This window comes from Lottia gigantea, assembly GCF_000327385.1.
Source record: "Lottia gigantea unplaced genomic scaffold LOTGIsca_94, whole genome shotgun sequence".
NCBI classification, from domain to species: Eukaryota; Metazoa; Mollusca; class Gastropoda; family Lottiidae; genus Lottia; species Lottia gigantea.
Genome location: NW_008711065.1, coordinates 181,514 through 206,914, shown reverse-complemented (window position 1 = coordinate 206,914; position 25,401 = coordinate 181,514). Strand labels below are relative to the sequence as shown.

The 25,401-nt window shown below is 33.3% G+C and overlaps 1 protein-coding gene across 1 annotated transcript in view; it reads right to left on the bottom strand.

Moving 5' to 3' along the window:
* Positions 1-11,794: 11,794 nt before the first annotated feature.
* LOTGIDRAFT_92070 (hypothetical protein) overlaps positions 11,795-25,401 on the bottom strand; it is a gene marked incomplete at both ends in the record, with an annotated part of 37,109 nt that continues 23,502 nt past the window's right edge. The window contains 3 exons of the mRNA XM_009068789.1: positions 11,795-11,904; positions 20,776-20,959; positions 21,776-21,855. Of these exons, the coding sequence (XP_009067037.1) occupies positions 11,795-11,904; positions 20,776-20,959; positions 21,776-21,855 (374 nt within the window). The remainder of the gene's footprint in view (positions 11,905-20,775; positions 20,960-21,775; positions 21,856-25,401) is intronic.

Sequence of the window (25,401 nt, the reverse complement as noted above, 5' to 3'; positions counted from 1 at the left end):
TTACATAGCCTCGAGTTACCTTATAGATTTCATACAACCATATTCATTAGATAGTATCACTGTTCTAACTAACATAGTAACTTAATGGTAAAATTCCATACAGCTCAATTGTTACCTTCAACAACAAGGCACCGAGACATCAACGAATACTTATAGCCCTCTATCAACATCGAAACCAATCGCTTATTACTATTATATTATTCCAAAATGGCATTCACTCTTGATTCCACCACAGAAAACTGACAATGTTAATGGTAACACCCGAATTTCTAGAACCGAGGAAAAACAAGATTTTCATACTTATATTTTTTTTAATCTTAACTATTGTTGGATTTTGTACTTCATGACCTCGGCCAGTGCTTTTTATAACATAACTTAACCTAACCTGTCACTTTTAATTACACTTGCAACAGAGTCGGCCCGGTTTCGGCTTTCACCCCTCATACTGTTAATTAAAGGTAATATTTTCCATTGGTTATCAAAGATATTACCTTTAATTCAATTTATTTTATGTGTTAATCACATTATTATCGTAACCATACATTTTCATATATTCATTTATTTTCTTCCTTATTTTTTGTTTATCATTTTGTAAATATGTGATTGTAGTTGTATGTAGAAAGATCCCTGGGAAGATTGCCTTGTGCAACTGGGTTTCTTATAAAGTTTGTATTATTATACCTAATCTCTGGTCATATTACAAAATAATTTCGTGATAATATAGTGTGTTAACTGTAGACTGTTAAAAGGTGTTATCTATAAGATACCTGTCTGATATATAATTAATACATGTCGAAGATGTTACTACAGATATAAATACATTTAATCGATATCTTCTATATATTATTTATATTACTCTCTTATTAAATATATCACCTTTCATCTTCATTAACATAGTCTTTGATGTTACCGCTTGTAATATAACATGCTTTCTCACTGTCTGAACAAACTGATCACTTGCCCGCTTGAGGATGCTTTTCAGTAGGAGGGATCCGTGTGAAAGCAAGGCCTATCGATCCTTTTGTGTCGACGACGAGGCAGGCATGAAAAGAATGCCATAATGATTATGATAAAAATTGGTGATGTCGAAAGAGTAAGCGCTCTTTACTCATTCTACCTTTTTATTGTTCCAACCAATGTTACAATCGAAGACCGACATATACACCTCGCATTCTTGGTTTGTTATACAGGTAGAAGTCAATACTGGACAGGTTTGTGTCATACGTAATATATTATTAGAAATACTAAAACAGAACTTGAGAAAGGTTGATTTATTAACTTCTATTTTAACAGTGAACATATTTGTATTATTGTTTATTGTATAATCATACACGTAGCAGTCAATACTTACGTACTTGTTATACATCAGAATATTAACTAATAATATAGGCGGTATTCATGATTCAGTTCTATAAAAACTCAGATCAATATTTCATACGAGTTAGTAACACATGTGACTATAAATATTTTACATATTCCAAATATTTTAACATAACTGCATATTACAAGAATTAACTAAGAGTAATGCAAACTAGAAATTAAAAAACACCGGAGATGTGTTTTTTTAATTGTCGGTATGGATCTTCACAGTTCTTTCCCTTTATCAAGACCTACCTGTAAAATGATCAACACGTGAAAACAACCAATCCTATTGGTATTGTTGAATATTTGTAATCCCGATAAAACACCAAGATCAGTAAATTTGAAACAATTATTATTATTAGCAACACAAACAACCTGCAATGTCACGTGGTACGTTATCCGCTGAAGTGTTCAGGTAAACTCAGTCTAAGAACCAAATCGAAGGATTTCGATACCTGGATGCAATCATTGGAGACGAAAACAGAACCATCTAATAATTGCTACCTAACCTTATGTTTATCATGTTGGTGCTTGTATCAATAACTACAGTGTCAGCTAATTTCTGTTGGTGTTAATGATCGGATCAAAATATTAACACATTCCGATCAATCACCTTACAGATAATTACCTGAGACCTATTTTACTTTACCTAACAGACCAGACATTAACCTAGGCACTTGACAGGTCATAATTAGTCTGACCAAGTCGACAACAAACCGATTAGCTTAAAACCTTTACAATAACAAAATACCTTTATAACCAAGTCTATAACGAGGGTATAATATCTCTTTTAATCTGACAACTTCAATCACAACAGACCGCTTCACATTCCTACCGACTTAATACTTGATATTATGGTATTATTATGATGACGAAAGATCTTGGGAACAAGGGTTTGGAAGGAAGGATGGGAGTTATTTTGGTCTTCGTAACGACTTGAGTAAAAATGTCCTTAAAATCTGTAGTTGTCAGTTGAACACAATCAACAAAAACCATAACTCAATGGGAATTTGTACAAAACCTTACATCACAAAAGGTTTTGTCCAACAGTATTATGGACACCCTACAGTCACTATTTCTGACGAAGTTACGAACATTAGATAGTGTCAATAGCATGGTTTAATACAGTGTAAATCACGAGGTTGTAAACAAATAGTTACAAAATAAAATAAAATGTTCTATCTACCTATTATTAGCGATCCAATATATCCTTTCCTACAATATCATAAAACATCCCTCTCTCCACTTTCAAACCTGTTTTCTGTGACGTCAGTGGGTCATTGTAACACTATAATACCATTTATATTATAAACAGGTCACGGCTGATTGACTATCTAACCAACTTGAAAACTTTATGGGTTAATATCCAACCAGCTCGCCCTATTGTATGTGTTCACAAGGTCGTGTATGAATAGTCAACCCTTATACACGCTACAAGGCGTTCAGATCAGTATAATATTCAGTCACCTCCTGTTGAAAGGTATTCATAGGGAAGTGTATGAATAGTCAACCGCTATACACGCTACAAAGCGTTCAGATCAAATTACGGTCGTATGAAATGAATATTATAATCTGTAAACTCGAGTTATTGAACTGTAGAGGTGTTTATAGATATATATCTTCTCCATAGATTAACATGACCAGTGTACATCGATATAAATCAGCCCGGTTTCCCCCTGTCAGTGATGCAGACAAGAGGGGTTGGAAAAAGCGTCTAGTCGTTTGGATAGGACAATAAACCGAGGTCCCGCGTGTTACAGGCTGTGCACGTAAAAGATCCATCGACAGTTAGAAATAGAAAAAAGAGCAGGCTAATGCCGCTGTCCTGGCAAAATTTCCCTCATTGTACCCTACTTCATTAGCCCATATGGTGCAGATTTCATTTCGATCAAAATCAGTGTTTGTTTATCATGTAGTATTAATATTATTAAAAGGGCTGTAAAGTTCGTGGGGTAGGAGACAGAAAGATGTGAACTGTTATATCAGATCAAACAAAATTTGATCGTAAAACGACGATTCAGAGATTCTACAAGCTAGTCACTGGAAGAAAGTTCCCAACTCTGATCCCAGGAGCTACAATTTGGCCGATAAAGACCAATTTGGCTGTAACTCTACTGACTCCACTGCGTCTACTGGACATCCAAACAGTCTGAAACTCGAAGCAGTTTTCTGTCTTTGATTGTGAGATGAATAATTAGATCGGCCTTTGGCAACTGGATTTTTAATAAATACATTATTTAACAACCTATTATTTTATTATTTAGAAAACACTCGGAGAGATGACATGGTTTATTATCTTTTAAACAGAGTTCCGGACTTCTTGACGTTGATTTTTATAACCTACTTTTATTCTGAGTTAGAAGTTATATAAGGGGCTATAATGGTCGGAACTGGACATGTTACTATAAATAGAATACCGACTTTCCGAATGGTTTTGATTTCAATCAAATAAATCAAATTGAATAACCGAGTTAGATATATCACTCGTATTGTTTTTTTGTTTATTGTGCGTCAGCTTTTGACCATTGTCGGGAGGACTGACTCGCAACAATTTCTTTCGTGAAAGGAGAAGGGGAGGTAAGCCTTTAAAGTTTCATAGCTCAGCAAACAGTAGCGGGGTCACCCTCTCCCCCCTCGTAGCCCAGAAGTCATGTTTTTCGGGCAATTATCTCATAGCTAGGTTAAAATTCGGACAACATCAAATATTTCGCCCCCTTCGAACGAAAACCTGGCTCCGCCACTGTTACTCACTACACAGTGAGCTGAAAAGGCACTGAAAAGTCCATTTTACTCCCCGTTGTTTGTTGGTTAATCTGGTGGGATTTGTACATTTCTTCTATATGAAGGGACGTAACTCGTTTATTACAGGTCATTTTCATCAGCTGTATTCATGGTGAATTGCACAAGATAAAGAATACCAATGTAAATAAGGAGTTGGCAATTCTAACTTTCCTGTTATATGTAAGAGAGTATTAATGATAAGAACATTTTTAATCAGATTGCAATACACCAATCCAAGAAGATGACAAAGTGTGCCATAGTAACCATACAATGACTCAAAACCTGAATCTTCTACATGAAATACAGCGAAATCCATCTTGATCAAACCCTCCTTTCCCAGAAATCCAAATCAAAATTCCTAGACGGATACAAATAAATATTGTTATTCTGGATCTAGCACATACAACCCAACACCAACAGCGCTGTAGAAATATAGATATAAGGGGGGAAGGCGACACGGGTCAGACTCGGGACAGCATTAGATAACATTTATTTATTAGTATTCTTGGAGGGGGGAAATGCGTGATGGAAGTCGTGGTCACCACCTGTATAACAACGCTAGGTTGTCTGTTTAAAGGGTTTGAACTCATCATAGACCAACATTTCTTATCTTTAAAACATTTTACTCATTTATTTTAATTGAGTGACATGTAAATAAGATAATGTTTAAAAGATTGACATTCTATAGATAATAATTATGATTAAATAAATATATTAAAAGTTAAATAAATATACAGTAATATGATATATCTACATGTTTATAACTTACATATTAAACTTGCATCTTTATTTTCATTTCAATTTTGTAATAATATTAAAAACGCATTTCTTTTTTCAGCTTGATTTTGTCGGCTGGTGGTTCTAATTTCTACAAGGTCGTTTTCTTTTTTAGCACATCACAAACACAATAACAACTCTTCATCCTTGGAAATAACTGTATGGTGGTGGAAAGCGGCAAAAACCTTATGCTATGCACAAATGTCCTCCGCCATATAACTGGAACACCAGTACTTACTTCAAGATGACACTTTCACAAACAGCTGCATATTCATTACTGATAATAACTGAATTATCTTGAATATAGAAATGATACGAATTTTTGTTCATCTGTTGGATTTCATCGGATTGTGTCTCATACTTACAGATTGGGGTTTCTCCCTCTGTAGACAGCACATTAAATACATCACCAACGTAGCATCACTGTAACTCCATAAAACATGTTGTTTGAAGCGTTTTATGTTCAAAAAACCTCTTGATAACCCCTTTAATGTACATTACCTAAACAGATGCTTGTAGAAAAAGGGTACAGGTTGTATTGATATAGAAATAAGATAAAAGACATCAGGGCATGAGAGAGGACGTTCACCAAAACATCTGCATAAAAATTGTTTATTTATACAAGGTGCATTGTAATACACATCAGAGTTGAGGTGGAACTGAGGTCGAGGAGGTGTCGAGAAACATTTATTATTTTTGGCCGGTGAATTCACTGTGGAACATATTTACGATCATTAGGGAAAATCATTTGTATTTTTGTACAACCAGATAGTTTACTGAAAGATGTGTTATCGTATTAAATTGATGTGTTTTTCTAATAAAATATCAGACATTATGATATTATAATTTTATATTTGATGTTATCTGTATGTATCCATCTGTTAAACACACAGTTGGTGAATATACATCGTAGTTTTATCTCATCACTTAGAATCAAGATAGAAACTTTCACTCTACAAATTTTACTTGTATAACGTTTCTGTCGTTCCGCTCAGTTTGGTGTCGATCTTCACTTTATATTGCTTTTATAAGTAAGTAAGGGTATCGGAAAAATCAGTGTTTGACATCAGAATCAGTAGAGTTGACTGAACATGTTAATATGTGATGTTAGTAAAGAGCTCAGACATCAGAGAAAGTCAGTGTTAACGGACTTCAAGCCAACTAAAATTTAAATGAGTTAATGGACCTCAGAAAATGTAACTTCCTGTATTTGATAAGTTTTAAATATTTTAGAAGTAATCATTCTTGTGCCTTCTGTACTAAGATCTTTTCTCTCATTGTGTTCAATCGCAGTCTAAATTGTGAATTGTGTGGAACGAGGGTTATAACGTAATCTCAAACCAGATGGTCCACAAAAATTTCGAAAACTCAAGTTGTTATCCTTGTAAGTCATTGCTAATTTTTTGGTGAAGTATCAGGTGGTCGACGAGATTTATAAAATCCCAAATTGTTATAATTATAATTATTTCCATTATCTAAACTATTCATACTAAAACTAAAGTATTCATACCAGGGTTAATCGTCTCACACGTTCTCGATTAAAATGAGTCTAGAATTATATGAAAGTTGTGTAATACTTCGTGAACATGTTCTTAACCGTGATGTAAGTTCTTATTAAAACACCTCAACACGTTTTTCATTTTTAATACGGTATTATCACTAACAGCAGATGTTGGAATTTCAGTTTTTTTTAAAATACAATCAATAGCAATTATCTGATATAACACGTCTTGTGAAAGTGTTAGTATGTACGTTTTACTGCGTTGAAATGAGAATTTTAATTAGGCTCTAAAAGTGAAATTTGTGTTGACTTTATTTTCAAGGATATGTAAGTTGAGTTCTATGCTGAAAAGCCTATGGGATGATATAGATCTAGACCTACTTAGATAGCCAGACATTCAACACACAAAGAAAGAAAGAAACAGCTATATTTTACAAGGATAACAAATTAGGTTCACAGTTAAGGATCCTTTCAACCATAGTGGAAACGTTCCCGCAGCCGGTCGGTGAAAGTCTTGACAAGACTCCAGTCGGCGACAAAAATCGCCGACCAAGACCGTTCGTGTGCTCGCACATTAAATTGCTACTATTTGTACCTTGTGTACAATAATAAATAATAAAACTAAGGAGTAGTATACCATAAAATCGCTATCCCCAAATGTCGCTAAAAGATTACAATAATAAATGTAAATGCTTATGCCAAAATATGAACACCGAACCTGAAACATGCGTAGAGATGTTATCCAGCGGATACTGGAACAGTGTTCCATTGTACTATTTCTAAAACGATCTGCGATGGATGTTTCAGATTTTGTTATTGTCAAAACTTATGTACATTTACCAGAACATATTATATCTCTATCGTTTACAGTCTAGCCTTTCAAATGATATTATAATGAAGCCTGATAGATGGAAGTGAGAGTGAATTCAGTCATCTAATATAAGAATATCAAGTTCATGTCCCTGTAATATAATGGTTTTATTAATTCTATCAGACCTGGCAAGAATATTAATTAAAACTTGACAGACAATCTGTGTTATTATTCCACCTTCTATAAAACAATTGACCAGATTGCTATTTAAAAGGTCAGTATAAACTACTATTATCTCGTTCACATTGGCAAATTAAAACATAAAAGCTCATTACTTGGGACTGTGTTTAAGTGATATAGTCTAACTATTTTCCAAATACGAAGATCAGTGTTAGATGGTGATGAGAACATAGTCTCATGAAAGCACTGGCCTAGGTCAAAAAATAAAGATTTATGATGAAACAAGGTTAAAAGTTAAGATAATTAGTTATGTTGTCTCTGTAATACTATCTGTGGTAGTATCAAAGGTTAAGATAATTAGATATGTTAACTAAGGATGTCTCTGTAATACTATCTGTGGTAGTATCAAAGGTTAAGATAATTAGATATGTTAACTAAGGATGTCTCTGTAATACTATCTGTGGTAGTATCAAAGGTTAAGATAATTAGATATGTTAACTAAGGATGTCTCTGTAATACTATCTGTGGTAGTATCAAAGGTTAAGATAATTAGATATGTTAACTAAGGATGTCTCTGTAATACTATCTGTGGTAGTATCAAAGGTTAAGATGATTAGATATGTTAACTAAGGATGTCTCTGTAATACTATCTGTGGTAGTATCAAAGGTTAAGATAATTAGTTATGTTAACTATGGATGTCTCTGTAATACTATCTGTGGTAGTATCAAGGGTTAAGATGATTAGATATGTTAACTAAGGATGTCTCTGTAATACTATCTGTGGTAGTATCAAAGGTTAAGATAATTAGATATGTTAACTAAGGATGTCTCTGTAATACTATCTGTGGTAGTATCTAAGGTTAAGATAATTAGTTATGTTAACTAAGGATGTCTCTGTAATACTATCTGTGGTAGTATCAGAGGTTAAGATAATTAGGTATGTTAACTAAGGATGTCTCTGTAATACTATCTGTTGTAGTATCAGAGGTTAAGATAATTAGATATGCTAACTAAGGATGTCTCTGTAATACTATCAGTGGTAGTATCTAAGGTTAAGATAATTAGATTTGTTAACTAAGGATGTCTCTGTAATACTATCAGTGGTAGTATCATTTCTTTAGCTGACGTAGCTGAAAATATATGAGTCAACGTTCTACTGATATATCAATAATCATCTCAAGATAAAAACTGTATTGTGAAATAAAATCTTTTCATGTATCTATAGAAAAAATAGGAAATTTAAAAGAAAAGAAGTCAGATACTTTTAGACTATTGAGGGTTAAATCTAGTCAGCCATTAGGGATTGTGATTGGGAAGAAAATGAAAACAGAGTCTAATTGCCCCACAGGCAGACACTACAACACTTCTTTCAAGTCCCGGAGATGTATTTTGTATTTCAATATTGAAGTTCTCCGTATCTCAAAAAATATTCCGATAAAAAATCTTCTAATTATACATCGAAAAATGCCAAACTTAGACAAAGTGGATCGTAAGATTTTTATCGTATTACTCTGGAAACTGGAATCCTAATACTGTAACGGTTTAAAATCAATAATAAATCATCTCTGATGATTAAAGACTTTAAATGGCATATAGTAATTGTATGTACGATATATAGACATAGCTTTATGGATCAACAGCTTTAATCAGTGATTACTGTTCTATAAATCTGGACTGAAGATTAAACTTTCACTTTCACTTGAATACAGAATTCAAATCATTTATAAGGTTATACATGGAAACTGAACCATCACAAATACAAGTCTGACATCTGAGTTGTAGACTAACCTTTTACTGTCACAACTCGACCATATATAAATTACATTACATTTGAGATCCTCGTTCAAGAAGACTGAATCATCATTGATCTCGTCGAAAATCTGGGACAAGATCATCACGACCCTAACCTACATACAGAACACAGAAACCTTTGCTTAAAATAACCCCATTACAGATAATGATTCATTTGATTGTTATATAGTTTAGTTTGGTGAATTACTTCTCTCTGTTTTATCTTCTAAAATTAGCCTACCATTATATTCTGTTCATTATCTGAATTTAGCCATCCTGCATGTTATATCAGGTATGTTAATAGTGTAGAAATTGTTAGTAAAGTAAAAACTGAAATGTTCCACACCGTTTCTTAAAGAATATCGTGAACTACAATCTGATCGCTGTTATTGCCAATCAAGAAAAAAAGTAAAAAATAAAATGTTCTTCAGCTGATAGTATAGTCAGTAATGACGACATAATGGAAATAATGCGTGTTTAGAAGGGCGCTTTGCTTTTGTCAAATTGTACACGAACCTCAATTCAGATTTTAAATAGTCGAGACTAAATCTAAATAGATACAGGACACAAGATTTCAAGGACAGATGATCAAAAAGGACAACCCAATACTGAATGCCAATGACACAATAAGGCGAGCAACACCATTTAGCTGACCTTCAGCGCATAACAGTAGGAAAAAATGTAACATCCACTTGATTACTTTCAATATTACATACTTTAGGAGGACGTTAAACTGCAGAAAAGTATAAACTAGAAATAATTGATTGGGATAAATTCAGAACAAATAAAACTGTAGATTTAATTTATTACGAAAATCAGAATTTATTGCCAGTCCAGTTTCTTCACAATTTTATTATTTACATAAAATTATATTTTATTGAATGATACAGATATAAATATATAGTTATTTCAATACATAATAATATAGACTATTTACATAGACAATACATAATAATATAGACTATTTACATAGACAATACATACTAATTATATATTCAAAATAATAATAATAATAATAATAATAATAATAATTGAGAATATATTCATAGAAAATACATAATAGCATATTTCCAATAATGGACGCCATGAATACCTACCTGGTGTGAAAGTGTTTTTGTTCAATTTTGAGCTTCTCATTTCGAAAACTCTCACAATAATGATAATGATAAACACAACGTTTCAATGTGGTTCTCCTTAAAACGTGTAAAAATTACTTCTAACCTGAACTAAATTTAATTTAATTTAATCCATAGCTCGATCGTCAGTCTTTCGTCAATCATAAACACGTCAAATTGATGGTTTCTTTTTAATCTGATTAAGTCCCCTTCTTGAGTTTGTGGCCCTCGCAAATACACTTTCTGAAATGATTTGTACATTAAATATACATTTCCATTACAATAATAATGTGCGGTATCCAGCGTTTATCGTCAATAATTTCCTACTATTTAGTAATATGGCGACTATTAGGAGTTAAAACTGTGTAATATAAACACAGATATTGGGATAAATAATGGATTATATATTGTTATTGTTCATTATTACTTTCATTATATACATTTAGATATTAATGTTTCTTCAAGGGAGGTAATTATAACGAGGGGAGGAATTTATCATTAAGGGAGGTTATCAAAGAAGGACATATCCCTGGAAGGGGAAGTATTGATCAGGGACCTCTTTCTGGTAAACTTGATTTATTATAATTAATACTATTAATAGGGTGAAGAGCAGGAGAAGGACCTTGTTGAACGTTGAACAGTCAACTAACGGTCATATATAATTTCCCAATGTCTTATTAAATACTAAGAAACTAAAGAGCCCATCAATGTCGGTTTAAATCCCTGGTTCCCAACCTACTTACTAAGACGATATTTGTATATACAATAAAATGGTAGATTAATAATGCCCTTGATATACTATGAAAGAGTAATTGTATTACATTATGGAATAGTTTATATTCCGTTCAGTCGCCTATATACCTCTATATTATTATATTATCATAAATCATAAACGTCTAGGACAATTTCCTCTCACGATACGATAAAACACAGTAAAATAATCACAACATAACATCTAAAAAACAAAAGAATATAGAATCACAAGAGCTATCAAATAACAACACTAAGCATTTTATTCCTTTCCGCGTTGAAAGGAACCGAAGCCTGTGGCGATTATACACCAATCGCTCAGGCCACACAAATTGGTCACAAAGGAAATGTGTTTTTCGACTATCTGACGACATGTATATTTATCAATTCACAGAAACATTTCCATATATTTCTTAACATATATCTGTTATAGACAATTCATTAGAAAATAAACACATTAAATATCTACCAAAATATGTTCACATATAAGACATATATTTTAGTCATGGTCGTACAATCACTTCACAAAGTTTTATTGCCTTTTGTCCTGTGATATATATTACAACCACAATCTCACAGAGTGAACAGATTATCACATGGATACGATACTTTCTTAGTCTTCCTTTGGAATAATTTGGTGAACAGTCTGAACGGACCTTTAGGCTTCTTTTTATCTTTAGACGGACTTTTAACTGGGTATTGCGGCTCGACGGGGATACTGAGTTTCAGACGGATTTGACTAAGGATACCAACAAGCAGTTCATCGACGTAATGATTGAGGGCGGCGGATGTTTCAGCATATTTACAATCATACCCAGTAGCTAACAGTCTGGCGTCTGAAAATATAAAATAAAAGTTGACATTAAATAGAATAATTAAATATACCACAAGAACATTAATACCAAATTAATTTACAATATTTACAATCCCAGCAAAAAAATAAATAAAGATGTCATTAAAAAAATATACAACCATACATTATTAACGCAATAAGTAGAGAGAAAGTAAGCTTTTTTTCAGGAGAGATGACCAGCTTTCGACACCAACAAAAGCAACATTATGTAAAGGTGCACAAGATCTTAAAGCAAATGCAACAGACATTACAAGCCAAGACCAATAAATTAATACAATTGAGAAAAATGTGTACCCAGTGAGATAAACTTTGAACGGGTGGTGAAGTATTTATGCATAATCATTTTGTGATACATGATCCCATCTTACAGCGACATTCAATAAAATACAACAGAATTGAATTCTTTATCCATCATTCAGTTAAAAAAATAAACGACATGAATCCCATTATTTATCAGTTTGTTTCTAATCTATCTGTTGTTCATTATGTTAATTATCCAATTATTGTCGCAATTTGTCAATTTCGTGAGAAATAAAGCTGAGACGAGGTAAATTGTTTGTTTGCGTGAGTCGACGACGGAATGAGGCTCTGTTAACGATGTCTATGACATTAAAACATCAAGTTTAAACAACCTCATTAGTCTATTTATACCTTCAACTCCAGATGGAACCAATTTTTATTTTGTTTACATCTCGATATCGTCTCTCACTTACTAAACCTAACAGTAAACAGCTAATTAGAATGGAAGGCACGTACATTTCATGTCAGTAATTCATGCATGTTTATAAATTACAGGAACCGTGTTGCCAATAATGGGACCAGTGGATTATACTTATCGCCATTTGATATAGCATGTTGATATATGAAATGATATACCAAGATTTAAAAAATAGGACCTTGGAAACTACGAGTTTAGTAGCGTGATAATAGAGAACCAGTGATTGCAGGATAATAAATAATTACCAGGAACCGTGGTGCCAATAATGGGACCAGTGGATTATACTTATCGCCATTTGATATAGCATGTTGATATATGAAATGATATACCAAGATTTAAAAAATAGGACCTTGGAAACTACGAGTTTAGTAGCGTGATAATAGAGAACCAGTGATTGCAGGATAATAAATAATTACCAGGAACCGTGGTGCCAATAATGGACAATTTGTTTAAGAGAGTGATTTATATTCATCTCCATTTCATAACATCATAATATATTTAAGTTTGAAAAACAACCACGAATTTTTTATAAACAGGAGCCAGGTTACTGCATCTGAACACTACGAGCTAGGTAACTTGACAACAGAGAACATATGATAATAAAATCAGACTGAAAATGAATTAGCTAAAAGAACAGTCGAGTTCCAGTTTAAGAGTGATGTGAAATTGCTGCCTCCTACTATTCTGCCAATGCATAATGAAAATGTTTTATTCTATTCAGTGATATAGGCCAGATTTCCCGTCTCCTCGCTCGATATTAGGCCATTATTTTTGTCTTCATTACAGTATTGCCCTGGTTCCCAACCTGTGGTGTTTTCACCCCCTGGGTGCGTGGGACTAGGGTATCAGGGGTGTGGCGAACTGGTGTAGGTGAAGAATTTATTGTGAAAGGGATGTGAAAGGTTCAGGGTTGTGAAGGCTTAATAGGTTGGGAAACCCTGCAGTATTGTAGTATCATGACTTCTTAGTGAGCTATATCAGAAGCAGGACAAAAACAAGGCGGTTTTTAGTTTGCGAGCCATATTGTTATAAAGAGATAATTAAAATTTCTTCCCCGAAGTCATCATTTTGAAAAGACCAGGCGCTTTCTGTCCACTGTACATATTAAATACTTTTCTGTTAAATGTTCACACTAAGCCCATGTTGAAACGAGAGCAGACAAGAGGACATCACGGATGAGAATAATCTTCGTCTAGACGTTCACATGTCATAACGATGGAATGTAATTTTCTCTGTGTTAGTATGGTTTTGACATGTCGGATATGAAATTGTTTAATTTAGTTTCTAATCGAAGACTATATCAAATGCTAGGAGATAGGCAGGCTTATTACTTGGTGAAATGAAATATTGTCTACCAGGTATTGACTCTAGACTAGAAGGTTAATAACTCTATTTATTATATAGTTCTAGGTCTGAGGGAAGACCTTGATATTTATTGGCTAGTTGGCAGAATATAATAAATAATATTAGAATCTCAAGTGGGCCAATAAGACTATTCTGGTCCAAATTAAACTGTAGCAGTAAATTTTGCAGAGGAAATGCGATAAATGAACAATATTTTGATACAATACCTTACCTTACGTGCGTTACATAAAAAAGTTTAAGGATATACGCACAATTTATTTTAGTGAAACGAAAAATTTCGATTTTAGGTAAATAGGAAAACATCCTCGTACGTCTGCCTGTATTTGAATATTGATAATTAACTGAAACTATCAGGTGTGACCATGGTTGTAGTTCTGTACCACATGAAATTGCTGATATTGGATTTGTTCATTTAACCAGTTACATCTGAATTTGATTTTTGATGAACAACAGGATAAACCTCTGTAATGCTCTTATAGAAGAAGTTTATTTATGGTTAAAACCCCTATAAATATTCCAATACTTATAGACTAAACATCACCATAAACAGAGATAGTCCCGAGTGATTTTATAATGATAGTTTTTAACAATAGAACTTCAGAATAATCACCAGATTACAGGAAGAGAAAATGATTCCAGTTTTTATTGTGGACATTAATCTTCCAGCACTAATAGACAGAGGTTAGAGCGTTGAAATAGTTACTAGTTAGACTATACTGTTTAATAGATGGCACGGGGTAAACGTTAGCTAACGTTCACTAACAAAATTCTGGCCACGTGATCACAATTTGATTAAAAGTCTTGATGATCCAGCAATTATGACAAATGGTTCTACTATTCAGCAGAAGATAAGTCAAAATAGACTCAAGTTTAATCACATATTTTTTGCAGCATCTGCATGGTCGCAATCTGAATGGTTCATTTCAAGTTTTTGTCACTTTTTTCAGCACATTTCTAACCATGTTATCACGATCTAACGGGATTCATATCCTGAACCAAAAGCATCAAATTACGCTAATATGTTAACCAACCATAACCATACTGCTTTCTATGATTGCAGTCAGATTGACCCCTTGGTGTTTGTTTCTAACACACGAATAACTATGATTAAAAATGTGAGACTTCTTAGTATCATTTTGCTAGAATTTGCAGATGTTTGACTCAACAGAAGCTGAAAAGTAGAACGTCATTTCTCTGGTAGGGGGTTTGTCTGACCGGATCTTTTGAACACACCAAGTCTAGTTCCTGAAACCACAAGAAATCAGCTGATATAGACCTATCACTTACACATATTGTACGAGTGTTCGACATATTGTGAAGTTGTTCACGGGTCGTGAAATTATGATTTTTGGCAACAGAGAAACATCCTTCTGATATCTATTGTAAGATTGAAGATATAAATCTCCTGAAGATTGCCATAGTTCACATAGCGGCCAACTTCTGGCTGTAAAACTATCGACCATGTTGCTAGGATGATGACGTCATAAATCAGCTCCTGCTGTTGATAGATGTTGGTTTAACAGCCTCCATATGTTCGTCTGCTTTGTAAATCAAACATGGCGCAGGTAAATAAACAAAGGCACTGAACTTGAACAGAAGTTGAACATATTAATAAATTGGTTGTATTATTTAGTAATTTCTCTAGAAAGATGCCAGATTAAGAAAGGGGGGTTTATTATTTTTGGCTTGAATACCATTTCAGTCGATTCACATCTTTGATCAGAAAATCATCACCACCATTTTGGATTAGTCTTTTCAACTTACTTGATGTTATTACTTAACCAGAGAGATGTGGAGGAGCGGCATCGGGCGCTTGAACAGACACTTAACAGTTGTTTTCAATCTTTAACTAATCTGAATAGGCAGTAAGATAAAAATCGAATTAAAGATGCCGCAGATAGTCACAGAGTGGTGTCGGGTGTTCTTCTTAAAACAGACACTAAACCGTTGATTTCCCATTTTCAAATAAACTGAAGAGGCAGCAAGATTGAAATCGAATCTTAAAGTGCAGCAGAAGTTAAACGTTGAGAGAGAAATACTGATAATGGCGAATGTTACTACAACTTTGAAGAATCTATGGTATCGTTTATGATTTTGTTTATGAGTTTTTTCTCTGTGAAGTTCTCAGGTTAATGGTATTTCCAGATTTCACGAAAGTCAATTAACGATGTTGAACATGTATTTGTTGGCCTGGTAGATTGATTAACTGTGTACTATCATCCTAGCTGGAAAGGTTAAAGTTATTATTAGTCTTTGTGCCAAGTCGATCATCCATTACCAATAATCAAGTAGTTCTGTTTGTTTCTAGAACCAGCTTGTCGTTTAATACCAGCCAGCACCGATGTGGGTAATGAATTTAACCACTACCAGAATAAATCCCATCTATATAGTTTACATTGTATTTTACACAATAAGAATTATCCCATATTCGTCTCAATTTGGAAGACGGTTGGTGGAGCACCAATACGAGCGCGGCTATTTTGACCTATGTTTTTATCGTTACTTTCAGCGAGTGGGTCCTTACAGCAGACACATGAACCATATCGATTTAGAGAACGATTAAAACATAACTTGAACGATTCATATTGGTTCTTCGGTTAAGTTGCATACACCCATTTCCAACGTTCTGATGAATGTTTATAGGAAACATGTGTCAGCAGCATGAGATGAGCTCTGGTCAATTAACTGACCTCAGAACGGGAAATTGATATGAGCTAACTATTGATATGAGGAAGTTGAAATGGTCAATAACCGTAATTAAAGAAATGACCTCGAGCCAACATTCTTCTATAATTATCATCAAGCACAGAAACACGTTGATAATGGTTTTAATTACTTATTAATTATCTTCATACCTTATTCCTTGCCCATGATCATACTGCCTGTATTCATGAGCAAACTATATTACATGTACGTCTTAGCAAGAAAAAATCCACACAGGCAAGACAATTTTGTTAATCAAAATTTCGTCAACAGAATGGCAAAATGGAGAGTAATAGTTGTATAGTAGTATCATATCACTGCTGTGTGTTCATTACTTCAGACTCATACTTGAATTGATGTGTCCGGTAGGTTTTTGATACTGTTAATGTATTATTTGTTAACTCTCTGTTTTCTGCCAAATATAATTTTGAGCTCATTTCTATTTGTTAAAACTACCTTTAATCGTGATAAAAATGTAAAATTTAAAATCTATACTCATTGGAAATCTACTTAAATATTAATATGGCGGTCACAAGATATCAAAGCAGAAAATTAGATAGAGATATAAAAAACACAATAAATATAATATTCTCATCAGACGATAGGTCAGAGTATACCTGATTGTCGATTGATACCAAATGGTCGAAGGAAAAGATAAATTCTCGGAAACAAATTTCCACAGTGATGAACTTTCAAAGACATAACATTGGTGCAGGTCTAACGAAGTTGTTTTCTCCTTTTCGTCTCAGATCTCGAAATATTTATACATTGATGGTATAACATAGGTGTGTGTATGATCACAAAATAAATCATAACAAAAGCGGCATATGCACGATCATTTTGTATTGAGGTCATATGGTGTGAAAGCACGTGTATCGAGAGTTTAGTTTGTTTTCATTTATCAACTTTACTTTTATCAAATATTTGTTATTCCTGTATTGTTTGTAACATGTAACATATAAACAAAACAAAAGCTACACCTGCACACATGATGCCAAACTGCGATATACATATATTTATAAATAGTCTAAATAGCAAATATTTTAATCTTTCACAGAGTCCATATACATGTGGTTAATTTCGTTTATTTGTTAACTTTTCATCCACATCTCCTAGCACAAGATATAAAGACTGATATATTTGATTGACACATTAGTCGAAATGCTGCAGTTTCTCTTTTTGTCAATCTGTCTGCTCCATTTCAATAACAATATGCATAGTAACATATTTAAAAACGTGTTATACGAAACCTGCACCTTGTGTTTCTGTTGGCAGGATGGTTTATTATCTAAAGTCAATCTGACACCAGATAAGACAGTAGTGCTTGTAGAAAATGTATCAGATAAAAGGAGAGTCAAAACGAGTTTGGTCAAGTGCTAACTATACTACTAGATACATGGTTTCTAAGATGATCTATTTCATGCTATTGTAAATATATATCTTCGTGGTACGTCACTACTCTTTTTTATTGTTTCTTTGCCAAGATTTTACTTCATGAAAGGTTACAATATCCTGTGTAATATAATTCGAAATGGAGTATACCATCTAGTTTTACTGAAATCAATTGCTGGTGAAGACGGACACAATCATAAGATGGAGAATGAAGGAATTTTCTCTCGGTTGGGTTAATGAACATCCATGTGCAATGTATAAAACCTTTTAGAAAAATTATATTAGATTTTCAACCGTTTTCTGACATTTAGTTGGCATTTTTTCACCGACAACGTACATATTGTTGACTAGGGAGAACGACCTTTCTAATATCTATTTTTGCATTGCGATCATGTAAGAACTTTTTTTTAAAATCAACTCGTGTGAAATTTCCGTCGTCAATTATAGACCTTGTCCATATTCTCCATATTCATGTGCCCACTCAGGTGCAGAAACATTTGACGTAAAACTTCATTTCCTTTCTCTAGCATCCATTACAGAACCAGTATTATTAACTCGAGTGTAACCACTTGAACCTACACATTTCTACCTATTCTGATAGTGAAGGGGTAACAATATGTAGTCCTACTAACACTAGATAAAGGTGAGAAGGAACTATGCCAAGGTTCTGTTATAGCACACCTGTTATTAAACTACGTATTGATATTAAACTAGGCCCGGGTCAGAGTATAGTAGTTCCTATTCCTAGACAAATAGATGTTGATCATAGAAAACAAACTAGGTGTTGTACTTAATAGACTTACACCTGACGGGATTTGTTTTTATTTTTTCTATCTTTCTTTAACGTATTTTGTCATTTATTCTACAAATTAGCACTTTAACAAAATGTGTCGTTTATCAATCAATCATTTTAATCTGTTTGATCTTAATTATATGTTACGCCTTTTGTATTTGGTAAATTAATTTGATCAATTAATCTTGTTAATGATATAAATCTAATTTTGATACTACTGTCTGTCAAATCCACCATTTTCGGAAAGTAATGTTAACATATTAACAGTGGACGAAACCGTTGCACTTGCACAGATAACAGTTCAAACTATTGATAATAGTCCTGAAGAGGATTGAACATCAGAAACACAAGTCAAGAAATGAGAAGAGTCCCGGTCGTATACACAGTAAATGATGAAAGTAAAATATGTTGCCAATTTATGATTTTATTTCCTAGTTATTAAATTTATAGCGACCTTAATATAATTTATACTAGTCTGAAAGCGGTAATTGTGAATGTAATTCGTGCGGTATGCGTGACTTTATGATTGAAAGTATTGAGGCAGGTATAATGAACTAATTTTCTGATATTAATAAAATACGTCTACTGATATCTAGTTCGATTCTAGGCCTCATTCTTCCCCCTTCTATAAGTCTGTGGATATCATTCGTCACTGCGTAGTCCGTTACATTTAGTATTTTAAATCAATCTTCTGTGATCATTAATAATATTGTGTATGATTTATTGGTGTACCTTAAAGATCCTCGACAGCTAAAATCGAATACGAGTGGGCTTGTGCCGCTGTCGTGGAAAAACACATGGCGTTGCCCGTATCTATTAGACAAATAAGGCTCAAAACAGTAGGATACAACATTTCATTTCATTTCATTTCAATAATCCAATAATGTACAGAGCAGTAAAACGCAAAACATTAATTATCCAGTAAGTTTCAGTTGTCACCTACACATTTCTCCTTTTTTTAGAAGATCTGAGATTCGGATTATTGGAAATACAGTTATTGGATTTTTCTGAGAAATCACGTAAATCATTAACATGTTGTAGAGAAACTTAATTAATTCTTTTAATAACAAAAAGGTCGGCCAAATATCTTCATACTTGATTCTTATTAGAATTAGAGTTTTGTGAGAGGAAAATACCTTCAGATCGATAATCACAAGTTTGGGTACATTGGAACAATGATACTCAGATGTTGCTCATGTTGATCCACGGACCAAAATTTGAACATACGTTCTTGACCCACTTGAAATAACTGGTTGTCACATCTTTGCCAGTGACAATCGACTTAGATAAAGGTTTATGGTTAGATGTTATGTATTAAATGTAAAGTTTTACTACTTCATCCGACTTGATTTTGGTTAGTCGTATCAATGTATTATATAGCCAGTGTTGGTGCTGGTGCTCCTCAACATATTTCATTTCATATTTGATTTTGATTAATGATTCTGACTTATGAATAGTTTGATTATTGTCTTCGACTTTGAATGTGGTTAATGGTTAGAGTTGATGTATGAGATTAATAATTATATTTAAGTTATGAATTCTGAAATTGAAGTTCAGTCTGGAGGATGAAGTTGTAATCGAGATAAATTGTGTGTAGGAGCCGAGATTAATGATGTTATTGCGGATTTCTGACAACCCGACTCATCATTTTAAACATTTCTCATTTTATCAACTTCAAAAAGGCTTTGTGTTGTGTTCTGTATAAACACCAGGTCACCAGAAGAACGTCATTACACGATTAGGTTTACTAGAAATGCAGAAACCACAGACGTCTGCAATTATGCATATCAATGCTATCTTAATATGGTTAAAGAGTCTCTCTTTACAATCCCTTCAATGCTACGAACTATGATAAGAGGTCCATAGTTTGAAACTATACATACCGTCGGCTGACACCTTTCTCTTCCTCACAAGATCTATTTTATTAGCTACAAGTAATATAGCTCTATCAGTACCTAGTTCAATCCGTAGATACCGAGCAATACTAGTCGCTGTTTCAAACGATGCTTTATCCGTAATAGAAAACACAATAACATAGGCATCGAGCTGTAAATCTTCCACACAAACCTGAAATATACAATAATATACACTTGTAAAGAATGACACAATCGATAACTGTTAGGACTGGAACTCAATATAGACTTTTCGAAAGGTACAACCAGTAATTTAAACAAGGAATTCCGTATCATATGTTTCACCGTATCATATGTATCACCGTATCATATGTATAAACGTATCATATGTATCACCGTATCATATGTATCACCGTATCATATGTATCATATGTAACACCGTATCATATGTATCACCGTATCATATGTATCACCGTATCATATGTATCACCGTATCATATGTATCATATGTATCACCGTATCATATGTATCACCGTATCATATGTATCACCGTATCATATGTATCACATGTAACACCGTATCATATGTATCACCGTATCATATGTATCACCGTATCATATGTATCACCGTATCATATGTATCACCGTATTATATGTTTCACCGTATCATATGTATCACTGTATCATATGTATCACCGTATCATATGTTTCAACGTATCATATGTTTCGACGTATCATATCTATCACCGTATCATATCTATCACCGTATCACCGTATAACATGTTTCAACGTATGTTTTGTGTGTGATAGGAATATTACAATAAGAACTCTTTTCAAAGCATTTAGAGCACAAGTACCAATAATATTATAACTGAAACCACAGTTTCAGTACTAATTGTTTTCTATAAATAAGACAATCAAGTACTACCGATCCCAACTGCAAAATAAAACTCATAATTTCAGTTGTGTATTGTCGATTACAATCACCTGAATCAAGTTCATCTCCCGAACAATCAACAACACAAACTTACATTTTTATCTGGAGGGTCAATAAACTCGAGGGTAGATTCTTCACCATTCAATAATACATTAACTGTCATTACGTCACTATCTGTAAAGAGAAATTGGTATATGAATTACTAAGTACTATTTGCAGTTACACCTAGTTTACTTTCTTCTCACGTGAAAGAGATTGTAAACAGGGATACTGATATATCGATTTATTCCATTCTCATTTTCAATCAGAGGTCCGTGATTATTGCAATCTCTTTATGCCAAATAAATGAAAGTGATACTATCTCTGGCTTTGAATTTGGAGTAACTTTTTTAAGTTCCTGGATATATTTAGCTAAATTTTGTAGATATATAACAAAAGTTGTTAACAGAATTCTTGAAAAAACGAGAGATGAACAGTGTTATTTGTAGCGTCTAATCTTCTACAATTAATAATCCATGCTAATGTTATTGTTACCATAGAAAAGAAACCATCGAATCAAAGGTTTCTCCAATACTGAAAAATGTTTCTAAACGACCATCTAAACATTAAGCATAAACAATATAAAAAAGGTATTCGAGTGTACTGCAATTGTTGTTTGCTAGAATTATTTTTTTTCTGACCCTGATTTGTGTTTTTTGTGGTTGATGTAACTTAGGTTCATGAAGTAAATCAAACAGTGTGATGTTGACGAGAGGTGTATCAGAGACCATCATCAATACCACTTTTGATCAGGTGTAAACCACCGTGTGGTAATTAAACATGTAGAGAATGACAGTATCATCCCGAGTTATCAGTAAACACGACCGAATCAATTTCTACACTGGCCTCGGATGTTTATCCACCATAATGAGATTTTAAAAGGTATGTATACGCATCACGCTTAGACTGAGTTTGTCTTATTGTTATAATGCATACGTTGTCAAAATAATTATAGATGTCAATCTAGCCATTGAGTAGATGCTGCAAATTATGGAAAATATGACGAATATGTGGAACCGCGAGTTTTACGCCTGTCAAGTTCTGAATTGGTTATAACATGACAAGATTATAGAGATGGAGGTACATAATATAACACAAAACGACAGAAGCTAGGTAGAATCTCTGAAAGGAACAAACCTAAATACCACAAAACATTAGTGGAGACTCTGACAGAGTTGCCGATCTGACACCGACTTGAAAAGGGTAGCTGATGTTTTGGGAGAGTCTGGAAGCATGCCACAGCTATCTAACAATATTGACACGCCAATAAATGACAGTATTTCTGGAGAGATTTTATTTATTGGTGCAGATTTTTTGGGCCTATATACAGGACGATATAGGCCTAAAAAGCTGCACCAATAGATAAAATCTCTCCGGAAATACTGTCATTTATTTGCGTGTCAATATTGTTTGATAGTTGTTGCATTCCTGTTTGACATGTGGCCCTTGGACTTGGTTTAACTAATCCCTCTAGTAGTTGAGCCACAGAATAATATAACAAGCTTTTACCGAACTTACAATTTATTTCGTTTCTAAGATTTTTTACGGCTTTTCTCTAACAAGCTATCAGTTGATATTGAGTAATTTCCGTTTTATGGATTTTGTTTCAGATTTAATGACAACTACCTAGTTTATATCTGTAATATAGCTTCACCTCAATCGTTTTATGATCCCAGGTCAATTGGCAAGTCAATCAACTGTACATGTATGGTGGCATCGTGTTTTTTTTACACGTAAAGAAGAAAACTATGAAATGACGCTTTGTTTTGAAGCATTATTTCTTAAATCGATGATAATTGCGTGTTTTGTTAACACCCAGCAATTAAGATTATAACAGATCATTCTTGAGGGCAGTACATCAACTTACAGGCTCGTGGTAAAATAAGCAGGAGGTCAACATTGGTAGGACTGTAAAGGGTAATAGTGATATAATTAAGCCAACCTAGAGGTATAACAGGGTTATAGAAAAGACAGCAGTAAGCCTGCCTAGAGGGTATAAACGGCTTATAGAATAGATAGAAGTAAGCACCTCTAGAGGATTTTAAAGCTTATATAACTGTTGAAAAAATGTACCCTCTAAATTGTAACCTTCAGATCAGAATAGATGATAACAGAACAGATAGAAAACTAACGATTCTTAACAGATGCCAGTCTATATATACACCAGTCTTATTTATAAAGTCGCTATCGAAAATACGAAGTTGTTTTTTCGCTGAAATTAAGTGTCAAAATCGACATGTACTTGTACAGTTAGTAGGTAAAATGATTGTTACGTTACCTGCCAAGACCACCCGCGTCTATTTCAATATATAGCAATTTTAGTGAACAATAGTCTATAGTATCTACCTGTAAACTTTTTGTTAGTGATATTTAGGCTGAGAGATCACATTTAATAATTGAACACATGTTTATATGGTAAACTACTCCTGAGTTTTATTGTACACAATGTTTCAACAATTTACATTGTCATCATCAGTTTATATGTTAAACTACTCCTGAGTTTTATTGTACACAACGTTTCAACAATCTACATTGTCACCATCACTTCATATGATATACTACTCTTGAGTTTTATTGTACACAACGTTTCAACAATCTACATTGTCATCATCAGTTTATATAGTATACTACTCCTGAGTTTTATTGTTCACAATGTTTCAACAATTTACATTGTCATCATCAGTTTATATGTTAAACTACTCCTGAGTTTTATTGTACACAACGTTTCAACAATTTACATCGTCATCATCAGTTTATATGTTAAACTACTCCTGAGTTTTATTGTACACAACGTTTCAACAATTTACATCGTCATCATCAGTTTATATGGTATACTATTCTTGAGATTGATTGTACACAACGTTTCAACAATTTACATTGTCATCATCAGTTTATATGGTATACTACACTTGAGATTGATTGTACACAACGTTTCAACAATTTACATCGTCATCATCAGTTTATATGGTATACTACACTTGAGATTGATTGTACACAACGTTCAACAATTTACATCGTCATCATCAGTTTATATGGTATACTACACTTGAGATTGATTGTACACAACGTTTCAACAATTTACATTGTCATCATCAGTTTATATGGTATACTACACTTGAGTTTTATTGTTCACAATGTTTCAACAATTTACATTGTCATCATCAGTTTATATAGTATACTACTCCTGAGTTTTATTGTTCACAATGTTTCAACAATTTACATTGTCATCATCAGTTTATATAGTATACTACTCCTGAGTTTTATTGTTCACAATGTTTCAACAATTTACATTGTCATCATCAGTTTATATAGTATACTACTCCTGAGTTTTATTGTTCACAATGTTTCAACAATTTACATTGTCATCATCAGTTTATATAGTATACTACTCCTGAGTTTTATTGTTCACAATGTTTCAACAATTTACATTGTCATCATCAGTTTATATAGTATACTACTCCTGAGTTTTATTGTTCACAATGTTTCAACTATTTACATTGTCATCATCAGTTTATATAGTATACTACTCCTGAGTTTTATTGTTCACAATGTTTCAACAATTTACATTGTCATCATCAGTTTATATGTTAAACTACTCCTGAGTTTTATTGTACACAACGTTTCAACAATTTACATCGTCATCATCAGTTTATATGTTAAACTACTCCTGAGTTTTATGTA